At 42.8% G+C, this 19,881-nt stretch overlaps 1 protein-coding gene and 3 non-coding genes across 4 annotated transcripts in view; 2 read left to right on the forward strand and 2 right to left on the reverse strand.

The window, feature by feature from the left end:
• LOC126542330 (uncharacterized) overlaps window positions 1-17,903 on the reverse strand; it is a 69,443-nt gene extending 51,540 nt beyond the window's left edge. The window contains exons 1-4 of the mRNA XM_072286122.1: window positions 17,828-17,903; window positions 16,416-16,436; window positions 15,546-15,656; window positions 9,269-9,501 (exon numbers count right to left, since the gene is read on the reverse strand). Coding sequence (XP_072142223.1) covers window positions 9,269-9,501; window positions 15,546-15,656; window positions 16,416-16,436; window positions 17,828-17,903 — 441 coding nt within the window. The remainder of the gene's footprint in view (window positions 1-9,268; window positions 9,502-15,545; window positions 15,657-16,415; window positions 16,437-17,827) is intronic.
• TRNAP-UGG (transfer RNA proline (anticodon UGG)) lies at window positions 4,429-4,500 on the forward strand. The gene has a single exon. It is a non-coding gene; the product is annotated as a tRNA-Pro (tRNA).
• Window positions 5,912-5,983, reverse strand: TRNAP-UGG (transfer RNA proline (anticodon UGG)). Its single transcript has one exon. It is a non-coding gene; the product is annotated as a tRNA-Pro (tRNA).
• Window positions 8,190-8,261, forward strand: TRNAP-UGG (transfer RNA proline (anticodon UGG)). Its single transcript has one exon. It is a non-coding gene; the product is annotated as a tRNA-Pro (tRNA).
• Window positions 17,904-19,881: the final 1,978 nt, after the last annotated feature.

Consider the following 19,881-nt stretch of genomic DNA (forward strand, 5'->3'; position numbering starts at 1 on the left):
ACAGAATTTGCGGAAATAGTACAAGAAAGAGGAAAAAATATTCATAAGATATTGCTCTGTCACAACCAGACGATAGCCATACATTTCGCGTATTCCTGGCAGCCCTGCTCTCACAACATCCAATAAGTAGGCATTCATCTAGCGGCCCGAGTTCTTCTCCTCCACTGCTCCACAAAAGAGCGCCTGCTGAAAATCTCCACGGCATCGTCGGTGGTCCGCCTTGTGTATGCTACCGAAATGTACGTTATACAGTAAACGCTCGTTAATTAGAGCGTCGATAATTTAGAAACTTATTTTCAAACACGCCATGTAGCCTCGGTGGACGTAGGCCTCATTAGTATCGAATTCTCGCTAATTCGGAAGTGTGTGACCGCGTCCCGGTTACCGGTCACCGAAGGGAAGTCTCACGTTGCTGACAGTGCTGTAGATGACCGGCGCAATGCAGACTGCAACTGCAACTGCACTGCTACAGTCTTGTACAGTCTCATTGTACTCCTCCTATAGTCTTGAGAGTGGCGATGTCGATTGGTTGTGCATGTTGAAACGAGCGAGTTCTAGCGCAGACAAGGTACAAGGCCGCGGGAACTGTTGAAATTTTATTGCTTTTTGAAACTATTGAAATTTTACTTCAGCTTTCATCCAATAAGACAATAGTGCATTCCTACAAAAGGAAAGAAGGGAGCGGGGGTGGAGGTTGACATCGGCTCCTGCTAACCTTCTGTGTTGGACAATTTATTTTTGGCTAAGCTTTGTCGGAGCACCTCTGGGGATCGAATGCACAAGAACATTTTGGATACGTGGATGATTGTATAGTACTTATTGACTGCGCGGTTGAATGTTTCCGAAAGAAGAGCGTTGAACCTTAAGATATGCATCGTGATTGTCTACATCCCCTTGTATTGACTATTGAATGGCCATTTGATGGCATTACCAGATTCCTTGACGTGAGTTTCGTCTGTTCCGAGCATTGGTAGTGCAAGGACTATATCCTTCCTGATGAACAAAGCACTTCTTCCATTTCATTCCAGCCATTCTAAACTAGTAAAGAATAGCATAACAAATGCGATTCGACGATACATTAGAGAAAATGCACTCAAGAATAGTAAATACGAAATAAGAAATTGCTGGCTCTCCCGTAAGCGAGTGTAGATCCAAGCATGAAATGGCTACTGGCAAAGCAGATTGGTTGGAAATGATACTAGCCACAATCTTAAAATGGGTGTATTGCGCGTTCGCAACGGCATGCCACACCACACCATACTGTGCACTGGTTCACATGGACGCTGCACAGCTAGAAGAAGAAAACCAGCTGAAGGCTGCACGACAGGCAGCGAAAGACGCCAGGGAGACATAGTGCACTACCCATCTAGAAGGATAAAAGCGCCTGAAGGAGCTGCGTGGTGCCATCTCTCGTGGGGACGCAAAAATCGCACTTTGGAATTCAGGGACCGCTGGCGTTCATAAGAGCACAGACAACCCAGTCTAACGGCCAGAAGATGAGATGGTGTCCTGTATCTTTCCTTTGAACGTCGCTATTATTTCAATTTCAATTTTATTTTCCCATCTTACAATATAGATAGAGGGGTTGCAGAAAAAAGCTACACCAGGGCAGCTTGACAAGTCTACAAACCTAATGTTCAGCAGGGAGGCAGTACCGGAACTTGCACAATTAAAAAACAAACAAACAGATAAGTATATCAAGTAATCACTAAAGTATATACGAAACAGCAATACGTACACAGAAGTAAGCTGAAGCCATGTTATTTAAACACATAGTATGTAGCTCTTCGCGCGAACAAGAAAACAAATCGAAATCAATGAGACTATAACCATTAAGAAGAGATTGAAGAATATAGTGAAGGCGTTCTTGCCCAAGTTTAAGCCGAGGTGTCGGTACTAACCATTCCTCGCCATGTCTTGTTGGATAGCTTAACGTTTTTTTCTTTAGTTCTGCTAATTTCTTGAGATTGGTTGTATTATTCCTAATTTCCGATTTAAAGATGACACTGAGACGATATAATTAGAGGTTATGTACTTTAATCACTCTAGAATGACTAAATAAAGCTGCACTTGGATGTCGGTGTGACGTATTATACACATGTCGGAGACACCTTTTTTGGATGAGGTGAATACGTTCAAGGTTAGTGAAGGTTGTGGTACCCCAAACTCAGTGGCAATAATTCAAATGCGAGTTGAAGATTGAGTTGTAAATCAGCATAGTAGTTTGTGTAGGAAGGATGTTTTTTTAAACGACCTATAGCGCCAGTGATTTGAGCTATCTTGCTTGAGACGTAATTAACGTCATAATCCCATTGCATATTAGAGGAAAATATAACCCCTAGGCATTTGAACTGCTCTATTATTTCTACAGGACGTGAACTCAAAATAAAATCTTCATGCGGTGGGATAACTTTATTTTTTGGTTTGAAAATGACTGCCTTAGTCTTACCCTCGTTTATCTTCATTGAATTAGCAATGGACCAATCCTCGAGGGCTTTCATTGCAACGTTGCATTGATCAATAAGTTCGGAAATGTTATTACCTGCAAAAAACAGACTTGTATCATCCGCATAGATGACAAACTTTGCATCATGGTTAATATTTATTATATCATTTATATAAATGTTGAAGAGTAAAGGTCCTAGCGTACTTCCCTGAGGGACACTGCACATGAGAGATTTCGGTTCAGACTGCATATCATTAATTAATGCCACTTGTTGCCTAAATGATAGATAAGAGTTCAATAATGATAGTGCTTTCCCTCGGATACCATAGTGCTGTAATTTATTAAGCAGTATATTATGGTGAACGAGGTCAAAAGCCCTTGAAAAATCCACAAACACACCAATGACAATAGCTTTGTTTTCTAGTTTTTGTTTTCTAGAAATTACAAATAAAACTTCAGCGTACTAGGAGTTACAGCTTGAGTGATCTTGTGAACAAACATTGGGAAGAAGTCAGAAGCAATATTTTTTGTAACTTGTTTGGGCGGTACCTAGCACATGTAATGCGGTCTTCTACAAAAAGTTGCGGGCCAGGGACCCCATTTTCTTAAGTTTTGGCGGGTTGTCCGGAAGATTTCGTTTTGTTCTCGCCACAGTGCCTGAATAAAGGCTCTGTCTTTTGGCTCAAGGTCACTTGAAGGTCGCCGACAATGGCAACCAGAAGCATTTCGGGCTTAAATGCTCACAATTTCTGATAAAAAAAACACTGCTACATAAATCAACTAATAAATCAACTCTTTAAGAAAGTAGCACTTCATGATATACGGGTTGCCATTTCAGTGCCCAACGAGCTAGGAAGCCTTTGTAAGAACACATATCCGAGAATATTAGTAAAAATGGAGTGTGCAAAAAAAAAAGGGGGGAAAGGAAAAGCTCGTAGACTGCAGGACATATGTAATCAACTGCGTTTCACTTTCAGCGCAAGTACCATGTTGGTCAGACCAGCAGATGTATTAACGAAAGGTTAAGAGAACACAACAACAACGTGAAGAAGTCGCCACTTGACGAACTTATGGCACTTTGTTCTCAGATATGTAGTTGCCGCCTCTGTTTCATAATACTGTTCTTTCAAGAAGATATAAACAAGAAGTTACCCGCTTAATCGTAGCCTGAGCATGTCGACGCAACTGATAAATCGGGCATAAGGAAGCCATTGACAGTCTCGTATACTGAAAAGATAGATTGCCTGCGCAAGCGGTGATGGACCTTTAAGAGGCAGTTGTGTTTAGTAAGGCTGTTTTCTGACAAAACTTTTCGTTTTTGTTCCACTTTTCAATAGAACAGGCGGCTTCCCCGTGAGCTGTATCATGGTGCACGAAAAGGGCATAGTATGTAGTATGGCGCAGTTTTGAAAATAAAAACTCTTGTTGCAAGTAGCACGACGTGTGTGTATTCTATATGTGCTTTCTTGTGTACTCATGCCTTTCCTGCGCTACAACTCGCTCGCTACAGTCCTGACTCAAAAAGATTACAAAATGTATTGCAAGAAGTCACTGTGGGAGACTAACTTAAGATGCCTCCGCGATTTCCTTTTCTTTCTCTTCGCATCTTGAGCAATGGATCCCACCACACTGGCAGCACGCGTGCAGAATACCGTAGTCGCGACGAGTTCGGCAACCGATTCTTCTACCGTGGTAGTGAGGGTGGTTGTAGTGAGTGGCGGTTTCGTTTAAATTCATTGCGCCCGCGAGTCTCGTTTCAGCCCAGAAAGTGAGCTTACTTGTAGATCGAACCTTTTGCACACATAATGTGAGCTTGAAAACTGTTTAGCAAGCTGAACGGACCACGTTTTCTATATAAGAAGGTATATGAGCGTGACTAGAATAACCGAATGCGGGCAATCATGCAGTTCGACCCGGAGTAATAAACCGGTCGATAGCGAGTCAAGTTGAGAAATGTTTCCTTGTTTCCTCAAAAACCAGCCGGCCCGTTGGTCTAGGGGTATGATTCTCGCTTTGGGTGCGAGAGGTCCCGGGTTCAAATCCCGGACGGGCCCACTTTTCTTTTCCTTCTATAGGGTCGTACCACCTTGTGGTGAAGAAATGTAATCTGAATAGCTGGAGCCCCGTAGTTCTTGTAACCGCGTTTTGGAATCGCTGCAAATGAAATTGTCCAATGCTGACGTTTCTACCGCCAATTTAGTAAGGAATGGGCAGCATTCTAGATAACTTCTCTGCAAACCACTTAGACACGACAGAATGGCTTTATTCAACATGACGGTCCCATGCTTGGCTATTTGGTTAACCTTTAACATGGCAAAAAACGCTGACAATGGGACAAATGAACAAGTGTGCGTTCACAAGTTGTCCCTTTGTCTGCTCCGCTCTTCGCCACGTTGAGTCTTATTCAGCGGTAGAATTTTTCAACGTCTAGCTGGAACTACAGAAGTTCACATGCATTACAGGTCATTTAGAAGCAAGAAGTAAACAGCAAGCAACGTACGGCCGAGCGGTTTTGAAGCTTGTGTGTCATGCCTTTCTTCGCAACCGCCCATAAATTAAGAGGGACACATAGTTGTACCCAGATATAACCATATCCAAGTGTCCAAGTAGAACAGAATTAGTCTACTGGAACACTTGGATTTGGTCGAAAATTTTTTTTCATTTTATATCTAGAACAGGTCCGCACAACAGAGTAAGAAGCACAGTAGTTTCCTATATCCGAGACATGTAAACAGTAGAAGTTTTACGTAGTCTCCTGTACACCAACCGGCCAAGTGAGAGGTGATTTCACGTTCGCAGTGGCTTCAAAACTTTTGACAAATACTGTGCATAATGCAGCCATCGTTAGAACGACAGCCTGAAGCCATTGTTGCATTCCGGCATTGACGCATATTTATTTATTTATTTATTTATTTATTTATTTATTTATTTATTTATTTATTTATTTATAGCGTAGTGGTAATGCGGTGAACGCACACTGCGTCAAGAAGCGTTAAGCGCCTTTATGGATGCTGATTATCTCGCTAAACACTTGGGCCAATAAATGAACTTCTATTACCATTATTTCAATGCCGACGCCTAGCTTCTTCATTTATCTCACATTTATGTAATTGCATCATTCTGTCTGCTATCACTATATATCATTGTGTCTTTCCACCTTTGTCTATGACGATTCATTTTCGCCAGAACGCCGAAAATGCTACTTAAGCTTTTGTCTTTTCCTAACGCAAAAATACCATTGTTTGGGGTGAGACGTATTCAAGCATTATAAACAGATGTTACAACTTCGGGCACGGAAATCACCTGGCATGTACGGATATATTAGAACATAGACAATGGTTTTAATTACGACCGGTGCCGTGTTTTTTCGAAGGAATCATGAACGTACCTGTAATGCGAAATAGTCGCTTGCCCCCCCCCCCCCATCTTCAGCCTAGCATTATAAAAAAGATATAAAAAATTTTGGGGCCCGTCCGGGATTTGAACCCGGGACCTCTCGCACCCAAAGCGAGAATCATACCCTTAGACCAACGGGCCACCTCTAGGAAGCGAATCCCCAGCTGCTCATGTGTCGTCTTTTGCGTCTGCCCAACCGGTTTACTACACCGTCGTGACCTACATAGGCAGAAGGCCACGGACATCTCCGGATTCTTCCGCACGCATAGAACACCTCGGTTGCCGATGCCACGCCGGCAATAATCTCGACGCGTTTCTCGGTGCATAGTTGAGAGCAGCTTTAGAGTGAATCCGCGTATTATTGTTCTTAAAGTAAACGAAAGCAGTGGTGGTGACTGAGACGCCGTTTTTTTTTTTTTCGCGACGACGAAGGCCTTAAGCTGCTGATTACACTCTATAAACTGATCATCCTGGAGTTAGTATCAGGAAGTAACCATAATCTTATGGCTGAGTCTCTCGGGCAGTGTTCAGTCCAAGTGCCATATAGACGACTAGTATTTGATGTGTACTTTCTTGGCCTGGCACGCGCAAACGTGAACTAATAAATTCATTCGTGCACGTATAGTTTTGTTGGGAAAGTAATAAAGATACAGATTGCCACTTACCGGTCATTAAGGCGATAGTAATCACTGTGGCTCTCAAAAATTGCGAACGTTCTTGCACGACTGAATAGTACTTCTACATTACAATTATTCGTTACGGTTACGTCGTTTTAATAAATTTCATGAACAACATATTTTATTTACGGCATGCTTAGCATAGTCACAACTATACTGCGGGAAAAAGAAGTGAGCAATGAGGTTGTTTTCTATGCGAGACGGGTATGCGCATTGATGGTTTATTCGAATCTTTATTTCTATTCTTTTAGCCGTAGGACAAGCCGATGTTGTGACAGACGTATTCAGAGCATAAAATATTTTTGCGCTCATGGGAAGTATTTAATTTTCACTTTTATGAATTTTGAGGCATTCTACATACTAATCTCGGTGTGCACATTTCTTTTATAGAAAGGGATAAGCGTGTTATCACCAAATCACTCTAATTGCCCTTTCTGTGCCCAATCGTAGACTGGTCTTTCCAACTTCGCAGCTGAGACACCTCATAACTCTACATACTGTCAGTGAAAAATTTCATTTAATAACAATTACACAAACGCGCACTATGTCGAACGCCAAATAGGGTTTTTACCAGAACATTTCCGCGCAAGAACTTTGTTAACGAATATGGAGTAATAAAGGCGACGTTTCTTAATACATTGCACAAGCAGGCGCACAAGTTCACCTCCGTGACAAGTTGTTTTGTTGCCTGCTACCTCCAAAAGCTTATGTAAAGCCTAGCGCACAAATAAAAATAACAAGACTGACAGTGCAAACTTTGTACAACTGCTTGACGAGTTTGCATATCGGTTCGGACAGCTACAAGGCAAGAGAATTAGTCTACTCAAGAAGAGCCGGTTAATTCCCTAGTAAAACAGCTGCCCATAACTAGTGCTACAATGGGCGCTGGCCACAGCACGGATGCACTTTATCAATACTTCTATATGCTGCATACGACGCACTAGCGGCCGGACAATAAATTGATCAGCCATTTTCAGAGCTCCCGACCTTGGCCTAAGGGTTTTATTGACTGTTCTAATTACGGAGCGAACTATTGACGTTTAGCGACGGAGGCATGGCAATCTTCCCGATAATAGAAAGAAGGCCGCAAGCGCAGACCTACAGTTACTTGAAGGGCAAAACGTTTTTGTCTTGTCATTCTGAACCATATATGTTTGCCTATGCTTTCTACCAAGTTTATAAGCAAACAAAGCTTCATGCAGAAGGGACTTTACAGCCGAATGCTAAAGCTCAATAATTATTCTATCCTCTTTCACCAAATCGTATACCACAAACAGACATATTTTCACACGTTTACAGGAATTGTGAAGGCCATATTGTTATGGTAAAGTATACAAAACCATATATATGAATAGTAGAATTTGTTTCCTCTAATTGGGGGCATGCGTTACTGATGTTCGCCGGTGCAGCATCTGCAGCTATCTCAGTTTTCTTCCTCTCTTCTGTCTCTCTCTGCCCCATATACCGAGTGGGCTGGTTTAGCGAAACTCGACACATCGAGTCACCAAGAGTTCCGTTGAGAGCCTATTCATAGAGGGACGTGTTCGTCGTGTAAACGAACCAGCCTTGGTACGTGGCTTCGCGCATCGATGGCTCAGATAAGCTTAATAAACCGGTCGGCAAATGTAAAATTCGTAAGATGAGCAGCTGAGCAAAGCTGCCATTCGAGCGGCCCGTTGGTCTAGGGGTATGATTCTCGCTTTGGGTGCGAGAGGTCCCGGCTTCAAATCCCGGACGGGCCCACTCACCTTTTTTTTATTTCACCGTTTGTTATTAATGAAACACTTCTGAGTTACAAAGCAGCAAAGCACTGCGTGCTGCCGAGAAGTTTTGATTTGGCGATAGAAAACGGCTAACGTTGGGAGTTCCTAATGGAGTCACCAGAAACTAAAGCGCAAGTAGCTTGTGCAACGGACAATGCGGCATTTTATAGTACTGCAATGTGATATCTTCGACCTGGCTGTGCTAATAATCGCAGGCTTATGATTCAAACATACAAGAGCGGCATTTCCGATTACTTATTTTAGGAAAACGTCATCATCTCAGTATACCACCGACCCTCACTGTTGATGAAAGCTAACTAAAGTAATTACTGCAGAACTGCAACAGCTACTTCACGTATACGTGTTTGATGCGTGTACATAGGCTATTACGAGAATGTGGCACCCCGTTCCTCAAGTTCCCTGGCCGCCTGAGGCCAACAAGCCTCTCATACAAAGCTATTCACGAAACTAATGATTGCGCTAATTAAAAAAAAATATTGATCGGATATTTCTTCAAAATATACAAATTAAGGCCTCCAAAAGTTGCAAGAAAATAAAGGGCCTGTCCGGGATTTGAACCCGGGACCTCTCGCACCCAAACCGAGAATGGCCTTTCTAGTGCGCCGCTCCCTTTCGATGTAAATGAATTAGAGAAAATCTATATTACGAATAAACTTTTGTTATACTGTAACATTTCTGATAGGCAGTCGCACTCGTAGTGTTTTCAATTGCGTTTTTAGATTTGTTACCAGTGTATAATTTTTACCTTTCTAATTAGTGCTTGTCAAGGAGCCAGCGCCAGTGCTATCTTTCCTTCATACTGCCGTAATTTGTGCAAGCGCTGTCATTCAATTATGTGGGTGCACCAAGCTTGCCCATTTTTCTATACCGAAGTGAAAATGGCTGAAAACTCTACCTCGGAGTACTATCGAGGGCTCTGAAAATTACTTCCACGCTTATAGCAAAACACAAGACAGACAGCTCACCAGAAAGAAGAGACGCAGTTTGGGCATAGAAGACTCGAGTTCCACAAGTCTGCTGACCGCGTAGAAGATGCCATGGCCTCTGCAATTGGCCGTGCGACGGAACTGGGCAATGGCTTCAGCGAATCCTTGCGATGCAATCATTTGGGGTTCGTCCACGTATTCCGATGGGAAGCCGGCGAGAAATGCTGTTCTGTGGTATTCTTTCCAAGCTGCGTTGTATTCTCCTAATGTTCCTAGAAAGAAAAACAAATTATTGAGCTTGATCCACCGACACAAGGCGTGCAATCTGTCTCAAATGAAGAGAGTTCTGCGCCTTTCGCCGATCTTATGAGCACCGAATTCGGGCGGATAATCTTGCTTCCTCACAAGCCCCACACGCGTGGAAAATAGCCCTAGTGCTGATCAGCTTGCCTTTTCTAGCCCACAGTGTGCCGCAGGTGAGGAGGCACAGGGTGACCAGAAATGCCAGCTATGGCCTCAGGAAGAGTGTACAGTGTTAATCTCGTTGAAGTCAGGCCCTAGTTGCAAGTGGAAAAAGTTTGGAAGTATTTTTCGCTCACCTAAATGGAACGGTGGTTCAAGAAAACATCAGCAAATATACAAAACGCGTTCCGTATTTGAGGCTTTTGCATTGTAAGTACACGTGCGAAAACGATGAGAACTCTGTTTCAGTGATATACTAGCCACTGCTATCTGGAACAGTAGATGTTCCGCCAACTTGTACCTATAATCCGGAACATTGTTCCCCACACTTGCATCGGGAACAATTTATTTTACGTGGTACATCGTCTCACATACACAAACGCCGCTCGAAATAATGGGGTCCGGGAAAAGTTTACACATGAATGGCACAGACATGCGGAACATTATTCCTTATAACAGTGGCTATATCACTGGAACATAGTTTGCATAGATTTTGCACTATTGTGTGGAACACTATTCCATTCCAGTAAGTATATATATATATATATATATATATATATATATATATATATATATATATATATATATATATATATATATATATATATATATATATAGAGAGAGAGAGAGAGAGAGCACTTTATTTGCACCCGTCAGAGAGTATGGGTGATCGGGGTGAGACGCAGCTCCCCCTTTCACCGTCTACTCCCCCCTAGACGTCGGCCGGAATCAGTTGGCTTCCGGCGGATTCAAGTAAGTAATCCTCACTATGTTTATTTGGTTGATCATGCGCCAACCAAAACTCCCAGTTCTGGCGAATAGCACAGCCTATATAGGCCCGTATTTCGATGCCTACACCCTTCGATGCGTACACTCTATTCAAGTAAGTAGAAAATACCGGCAAAAGTTTTCCATTTATAGCTGGTACTTCTGTGGAATCAGGTTAAGAGTGTAGGCATCGAAATACGGGCCTATAGGCTGTGCTATTCGCCAGAACTGGAAGTTTCGGTTGACTCATTATCAACCAAATAAATATAGTGAGGATGACGGTACACTGGTGGACGTTAAATCCTAACGTCCTGTCCTCTTCTCTGCTTCACCCCGTCTTCACGTCTCTCGCTGGTTGTTCACGCGTTTACAGTATTGCTTTATATACTTAACCATAACCTTAGAATGTAAGGATAAAATACCATGCCCTCTCCCACACAATGGCTTCTGCTTGTGGTTCCTTCATGATAACACTCCCAAAAAAAGATGAAGTCACGACAAAGGCAGCGATATCTTAACGCTAATGAACTTGCGCAAGTATTATTGAAATAAGAACAAATGGGTTTTAACAAAGCCCTCAAATACGGACGTTATAGTCTTGTTTGCCTTAGGAAGGCCGATGATTCATGCGATGAAACTTCAGAGGGGCGTTATCGAATTGCTTTGATTCGTTCAGTTAAGTGAAGTTCACCTTATCCGAAAGCAACTCGCCTGTAGGACGACGGTTTATCTTACATGACCCAACGTTTCGATCACACAAAACTCCTCCACGTTCGCCAAAATTATATCTTGAAACGTGGGCTGAGATATAATTTAAAGGTTTGGGAAGGAATTATGTCATGCCCTCGTAAATAAAAAAGAGAGAGGGAGACATGAAAGAGAGATATCGCCGGCTCGTACTGCGTAAGTTCACTCCGTAAGCATGGCGTTTTTTTTACGTGACAGTGCTATTTTTGGCAATTCACGTGCACCTTGCAGATGCTTATCAGGGCCCCGTTAAGCCCAAAACACATAAAGCTAACTTTCTGGCGCTGTTCATCGTATTCATCCCCTACAATATATCTTGTGTTGATTTTACCGACACAGAATTGACACTCAATTGACATTTTCTTGAGAAGCTGAAATATCTGCGGCGATTGACCCATATCTATAGAGAATCGGTTCCCGTTGTTAAATCAAGCAAGAGGGGCGAGACTTGGACGTGGACATTATTTCCAGTTCCGCTCCATTCACCCTCCAATATATTGTCGCAAAAATCAATCTTTTGTGACATAGTTACTAGCGCTAGCAAGACTAACGAGAAAAAAAAAGAAAAGTGGGACAGGACAGAGCGCTCCGTCCCACTTTTCTTTTCCATTACTCTCGCTAGCGCTAGTAACTATCTCATAACAAATGCATCAACACTAACTAGCCCAACTTCCTGCGTTAACAACCTTCTGTCTTGACGCATGACAAATGCGGATTACCGTCGCAGAGAGTTATGTCAGTTTCTCCCGAAGGCGACGCATTGAAAACGATAGCAAGGCTTAGCACGGCGTTCGAGCTCCTCACACTGCGCTCTTACAATGCGCGGCGGTGACATGGCACGAGGCAGCATGCGAGCCGTGAAGTAGATACCAGTGCGCTGGGGCAGATAAGGCGCGTTACAACGCTGGCGCGATGAGGAAAGCCAGCAGCCGCGTTACAGGCAATCAGTGGTCCTCGACGGCGCATAAATGAGATCGACGGAAGACCGCCGGAGCTTTGTCAGCGCCCAGTGAAAAGATTAGATAGATTTATCTTGACTTTATCTTGATTTATCTTGATCTTAGTTTGCAGGGACAACATGGCCACAATTAGTACATGACCGGGGTAGTTGGAGAAGTATGGGAGAGGCCTTTGCCCTGCAGTGGGCGTAACCAGGCTGATGATGATGATGATGATGATCTTGACTTTTGCATACACGCTCTGCTCAAAACAGTGTACGCACCAATGTGTCGCATGTGCAGAGCTTGTCAGCAGGAAAGCTTAGATGTGCGTGCGCAACACTTATACGCTAGTACTGGAGTCCAAAACGTTGTCCTGGCTCAGCAAGAGCCGCTTGAGGGGAGCGTGACGGTGCGTTCATTTATCCACTTCGTTTTTGCAGCCAAACACAATGCGCGTTTCTAGAGGCCTTTCAACCTTCCAGGCGGGGGTGACGCGTGCGCTGCTGATATCGTGACAGCGCGACGGTGCGAATGTACGCAATAAAAGATAGTTGCATTATGTGAATCCTGCGCTCTTGTGTTACCACTTTTCGTTCTCTATCGGATGGCTTGGCAAGCTTTGCACCGGCGACACAGATGACTGAGCTGAAAACCTTGTCGTCAAGATAACAAAAATTATTCGCAAATCTATGCCAATCTTTGCAAGTTATACAACAAAGACGGTGAAATTGTAACACTTAGTTATTACATTCTTCGGAACAACTAGCGTTTATTTTTCTGGCTGTCTACAGAAGAAGTTTATTGGATCACGTAACATATTTACGACTATCGGTGACAGGCTCCCACGCAAGTTCAATTGGCGCAAAAAGTCACTAGCTTTCAACGCACATAAACGTGCGAACTCCTAGCTGACGTTCAATGTGTAGACGGTAAAATGCGACGTCAGAAACAAATATTACGAATTACGGGAAAAAAACAAGAGTAAGCCGATACGTCTGTATACGGCTTTGGAACTCGCCTCTGTTGTTAATAAAAAAAAGGAAAAGGAAGAACACCGCAACGTCTTCGTGCGCGGCGCGCAAGACGACAGAACTTTGCTACAAAACAACCCAATATCCCCTTCATTCACGGTGCATACAATTATGCACACGATCTCTTCTTGCAATTTCTGCCCATTATCGAAAAGAAAGAACGAAAAAACATGGTCATTCAGCTGCAGTTCAATTATTCAATTATGCAGTTCAATTGACAGTATTGTTCCCCACGACTCCTTTACCAATAGCATTACCACGTCTGACGGGATGATGACGTACCATGTTTCGTCAGAAATAATTAAACCAGTAGCTTTTCCTTCCTCATAATCTCTGTGGTCAATAAGTAACTTGTGCAAGTTTACAGAGCCGGGGATTTACACATCTTTATACGACAGCGTTAGGGGCCCCGTGTCGCTGAAAATCCGGTATCGGCGTCGGCAAAGTTACCCGTGAACGAAAGGTTTCCATACATATTTAGTATACGTATATGTCAGGCCTTGCTATATGACTTGTGGCATATGAAGTTTATATTACCAGACCATTCTATCACTAAAGTTACTCATACTTTGTCTTACATTCTTGACGAAGTTATTCCTCTGAATTTTGAGAATGGTAGCCCCCAAACAAATGTCATGAAACAAAACAAAGACAGCGCTTGTCTTCTATTTTAAAGCTTCTCAGACCTTAATGATAAAAGTGCGAAACAATAGGCCAAACCTGGAAATTATGTAATTTTTTTGGGCGGCTGTGCACTACCTCCGGGATCGGCCTATGCAAGAGGCTGCATTTCTACTAGAAAGCTCGATTTCGTTCATAGCATTCACCGCCAGTGTTTCCCAGTAAACATGACGCTTACATAAGCTGCAGTTACCAGAAAGCGTGAGAAGCAGTGAGGGATCTTTGAATGCTATAGCGTTCCATTCTTAAAGGCGAAGCTTAACTAAGCACCGTCCAATTTTTTTTTAATTTAGAAAAGCAACATGACTGACTACACTAAATAAAAAATTAATTATTATGTGATTATCAGAACTCAGTAGAATAAGCAGAAAGGATCCTGCTACCGTCTTGACATTCTTTCAGTGAAGTCTGCAGCACCTCGGTATAAATGTATACAACTCAAACACCTCTTGACTTCATTTATGACCGAAAGGGGTATTTAAGTTTTCGCATTCCTGCGCGCTACAGCGTTCTAGTATGATGCTCTTGCAAGCGCTGAACTACACAATAATTTACCTGTCTGGGAGCTCGCTCATTGTACAGTACATTAGGGCACATTTAGAAACATGGATTGCTAATAGTCACGATGGAGTCATGCATTCTTCCACGTGCTGAGTAAAGGGAATCTCACAAACCTTTTTCCTGTTCATCTCCGGAACGTCTCCTTGTTGTGTTTTCGCCTGCAAATCCGGCATGAAGAATTGCGAAGTAGAAGGATTGCGCATAAAATCAAATCAAATTCTCTAATATAGAAGTTATGCCTCAAAAGTATGCGGTTTTGTGGTGGTTGTCGTCGTCGTCGTGGTTGTTGCTGTTATTGTTGGTGGTGGTGGTGTGGTAGTGGTTCCGTGGATTGTTATGTGGTGGTGCGGATAACGGGGATGGTATTAACCATTTCTATTCAAAAGTAGCTTCAGGTTGAACTGACTTTAGGATGAGAACTTTCCCATCCACAGAGCAGTGCATATCAAGGGTAAAGTGCGACAAACTGTTGAAAACATACTGGCCAGGTAGAACCTTCTACATGACGTACAAGCCGTCGCTTAAGGGGCTACCTAATTAACAAATAGCCGATAGCAATACAGGCGGAACGCCAAACGTACGCGAGATTGTTCCATATGTCCTCCCCCATTGTCAGATTTGCTTCACCCGACGATAGTTATGTCATTCATTTTTCATCATCTTTGCGCAGTTTAGACGGGGCACACCTGTATTTCGGCTTTATTGCTTAGTCATTGGCTAAACTTAGCAAACTCCCGTGCAAAAGTGAACAACAATGGACGTCTGCTTCGTAATTATAACTGAGTGATGCCTACGAATTATGTGCATCTTCGATTAAAAATGATATGTTGCGTTGACAGATAAACAAAAGTCAAGACTATTTCTAGGCAATGTTTCCACGGAAATATGTGAATTATCTAGGTCTTCGAATGGCACCAGTGCCGACTGCGTTTGATTATTTACTTATTTGTTTGTTCATTCGTTCATTCGTGTTTTGTTGTTGTTGTTTTTGAAGTTGCAGCTTATGCTGCTATTGAAATGTCCCTGTTATTATTTGAGGAAATAGTCGAAATATTCTCACAAAATTAAATACGACTTGACAATACGTTAAAGAATGTAACTATGAACAAAACAGAAAAAACGCACCTTGGACGTAATATATGGACATAAAGATGACGAAATCACACAGCCCATCCTCTGGGAACGTGATGTGCCCTTCTAAAGTATCGTTGTAGACGCAAATAACCGGGTTTGAATCTGAAAGAGTGAAATATAAAAAGTAACATAAGTTGTCCTGCTAACAGAAGTTGACCTCTAACTCCTGTTCTCTTCTATGCTGTCCCAGGCGCATTGACAAAGGCATTGTTCGTAGTGAAAATGCTACCTCATTACTGCTTCGAGAGGTTTGACTCATACAAAATAATGTTACGCACCAATACGCACTCATTAAATAACTTGATACCAGTTTCGCCCCACAAGAAATGCGAATACAGCTTTACACATATACTTTCATGCACGGGCAACTTTTTTCCCCACCGCGATTTGTTGATTGAACTAACAGAAGCGCATGGTATCGTGAGCTCTTACCCAGCGTAATGGTATTTGATGCTGCAAATGAATAGCGAGTAATTAATTTAGTACATGAGCACTAAAAGCAAGTGATGTTATAGATAGGACATCTTATTTTTAAACATAAAGCTTGCTCAGGGCCTCAAAAAGTTAGAAACTTACAAACAAATAATGTTTTTAGAGGGATTTAGGTTATGTATTTCTTTTCTTTCCTATTTTTGTGATACGGCTCAACAAGAGACTCCAGATGTTTTAGACTGCCAGGAGGAATGAAGCCACCTTATAAAATATACGGATGAACTGGCTAACGTGAAATGCAACAAATTGGAAACAGCAAATATAACTAAATGAAGGATTTGTGTAGTTCATGCAATCTAATTGACAATATTATTTGCACATTTGGTCACTTGATGTGGTCAAGAAAATAAAACAATTTAATGCACTTACCTGGTGGGGAATAGAAGTCGTCTGAAAAAAAAAAACGGAGGCTGTGATCAGCATAAGACATATTTTGCACGCTTCGAGAATCATGTAATGTGCACCCATTTTTATGAGAACCTAATATATTAAGACACGTGCCACAGCCATTCAACACAGGATTCGACAACATTCAAATAGTTTGTACACCGGTATAAAGACGCGTTCCGCACTAACATGAAATTACTAATTGCAGTTCTACCTGCTGGCTTTCTGCAACCTTTCGGAATCCAGTTGAATGCTGAGCTTTTACAAGTCAAAACCGCGATTTGATTATGAGGCACGCCGTATGGGGGGACTCCGGCATCTTTAACGTGACCCCGATGCATGGGACACAGGTGGTATTGCATCTCACCCCCATCGAAATGCGGCTGCCACGGCCACGGCTTAGCAGTTCAACACTATAGCCGCTAAACCACTACAGCAGGCCTACTACCTTTCGGTTGGATCAAATAATTGTCAAAGTAAGATATCTGACAATTCCGAAGAATCATAGACAAATATAAAGAAAAATATTTACAATTCTCCAAGCATATCTGTATGAGACATGCATGACGAAAATTGATACCTTTCATGTTTAACATAAGAGTATTGCGATAAGCAGTTTAACTCAATGTGGCCATGCGCATTGTGGCTGATTACTTTTATAAGCGGTTATTTTATGAGCTGGCAAGAATAGTTTGCTATTAAAAATAAATTAAACCAGCTAGCGCTGTTAAGACACAAACCGCATGGTTTTCAACTTACCACTGCACAGAAAACGTCGATAACGCAGGACAGTGATGGCAATCTATAGTATTTTATCGCGCAAGGGCCAGATATCGCCAAAAAACATAGGACGGTATAGGACAGTTTGCGTCCTCTGAAGGTGAGCTTCTGAAGCTGCGCAGCTCCCGTATTGATAAGACTAATATCGAACCGAGCCCAGATGTAATCAATATTACGTGCTATTGGCTGAGGCGACAAATCCTTGAGGGGTAATATGCCTAACCGGCAAAAACTTCCTTGATGCTTTACCCTATTGTGCCGCGGAAGACCAGCAGGAATACGCTCCAGTAATCAAGGGCACTGTTACGATAAGGTTAAAGTGCACATTAGGTGACACTTTCGGCACCGTGTAAAAAAGATAATTTTGAAAATTTAGACAGGCGCTCACGCAGCATGCTCGTGCCAGTGTGCTCAATGAACTGCTGCGCATTCAGATAAACTAGAACCGTCGTTTTATTTGTATTCTTGTCGTGTGCGGGTAAAATATCATTGCTACGGAGGCCAGTGAAGAGGACATCAGCTGAAGAACGAATAGTGTCACGTGTACTCCTAATACACTTTCTTACACGTGCCTGAAGAGATGCCAACAGTGTTACGCACAAGGAACTACGTACAAAAACCTAGTAATGTAGAGGCTGGAAGCTGAAGGCGAATGCGGAAGGCACTGTTAGCCTCAAGAGATGCTGCCATACGGGCTACCTCAGACATTTACTGAGCTGAAGAAGCAGCGTTTATTAGCACGTGCTCTGGATTCGGGGCTGCAACTCATGGCAAGAATCTTGAAGCGCGTGTGTTGGGCTTCGCAATCCCAAGGAAAGCGTCACGTGTCTAATTTGCCCGTGGAGCGCTCCCGAATTTGTCTGCGCCTGCGGTACTCAAGTGCCGCAATTGATTGGGTCTTGGTTGAAGCATCGCACACGCGCGCGTCGGTGGTCGTTCAAGCTGTCACGTCAATTTCGGGAAATACCTAGCGGATGAGCGCGACACTTTTGACACACACTGAAAAATCCGCAGCGCATGCCAGCCACTATTTATTTCCTGCGTGCGGATGCTTGTTTTTCGTTGTGCTGTTGGCATACAAATTTAGCCACAAGCAAACGAAAACAAAAATGAAAGCGTTCTCTCATTACTTAGCTTTCTTTAGCAGCCAGGCAGAACAGATAATTATAGACAAGTACAAGCGCCTACTTTTAACAAAAGGTTTATTAGAGAACATGTTATTTATACATATAGAAGTCGATCGTACATGCAGAAGACACACCACACGTCCAGCGAGAGAAAAATAAACACAACGTAACAACCACACCAACAACTAACCATTGTGGCTTCCACGCGCAAAAAAAAAAAAAAAAAGGTCATGAAATACCAATTATCCCGATCTCTCACACTGTTGTCTTCTGCGCCACAAGATGTAGTGCGCTGTCGGAGGTTGACAACCATCGGCTGTTATTTCGTTGTCCGACATCGTAGTAATGCCATCATTTGTAATGAAGCGATGAGTGATTTGTAAGCTTGCGGTTTCTTGTGGCAGGTGTACTGCGTGGTAGCACGCACCGTGAACGCGTGTGTTGATACATCGAATTCGTCGCTCATTTAGTCGTCGCCCCGAGGAACCCTATCTATTTATCGCCCTGTTTGAGCGGAGAATACAAATATGTGCATCATAACTTTGCCATCGCGCCTTTGGTGTTAATTAATGGTCGCTCGTTTCCGAAAGTGACGGAATCTCCATGCTCCAAAGGAAGCGCTGTGTTGCCCGTCGGACGCTTCGAACGCGGCGCCACCACGTGTCGTTGGGTATGCAACGAAAGTTATTACGCCGAGCTCTAAACCTTACGTTAACTCTGTGAACGCAGACATCAGTATCAGTAATGACTCCGCATTTACAAACATATTCTTGTTGCTTTTTTCTCTGACGTAGAATTGATATCGTGTTTGGAGCTTGAGTTAAACGCGACGTATTTCGTGAGGCAACACCAATGTAGTCAGAACATAGAACGAAGCTCTGTATTTTAGGGAATGCATTACATCTGTCTGCCTCTTCTCGCGCACTGGATGGTGGCAGCTTTGCACGCTTGGTCAACGTAAATATAAAGCTTGTATGGTATGCCCCTAAATATATATAAAAAATTAGTATTCATGATTCAACGGTCGCCCAGCAGGGCATTGTTGCAGACGGGTTCGTTGCAGGTATGTATAAAGGGTGCCCCAGCTAATTTTAGCCAGAGTTTAAAGATATGCGAATGCCACGTAGCTAAACAGAAACGACGTAGTGTTGTTTTCCGTCACTTGGAGATAGTGAATATATTTTCATACAGCCTAATTAGATAATTAGTCTTAATTAATTAATCAACAGCTCAATTATTATATTTAGATGGAAAGTGTCAATGATAAAATTGTACAGCAAGATGAAAAACTCCCGATGCAGCTTTATGTTGGTCAATACGTGCTACATAAAAGTGTTTTTCCGAGCGTGAAAGTAGACCGCGAATACACGCAAAGTGCCTCGAGTGGCCAGACGCGCGGCAATTTTGTTTGCATTATCTGGCTTCTTTCACGCTCGGGAAAACACTGTTATGTAGCACGCATTGAGCAACATACAGCGGTATCGGGACCTTTTCATGTCGGTTTACAGTGTTCTCATCGACCATATTCATACAATTATAAT

The sequence above is a fragment of the Dermacentor andersoni genome, chromosome 2 (assembly GCF_023375885.2).
Source record: "Dermacentor andersoni chromosome 2, qqDerAnde1_hic_scaffold, whole genome shotgun sequence".
Lineage (NCBI taxonomy): Eukaryota > Metazoa > Arthropoda > Arachnida > Ixodida > Ixodidae > Dermacentor > Dermacentor andersoni.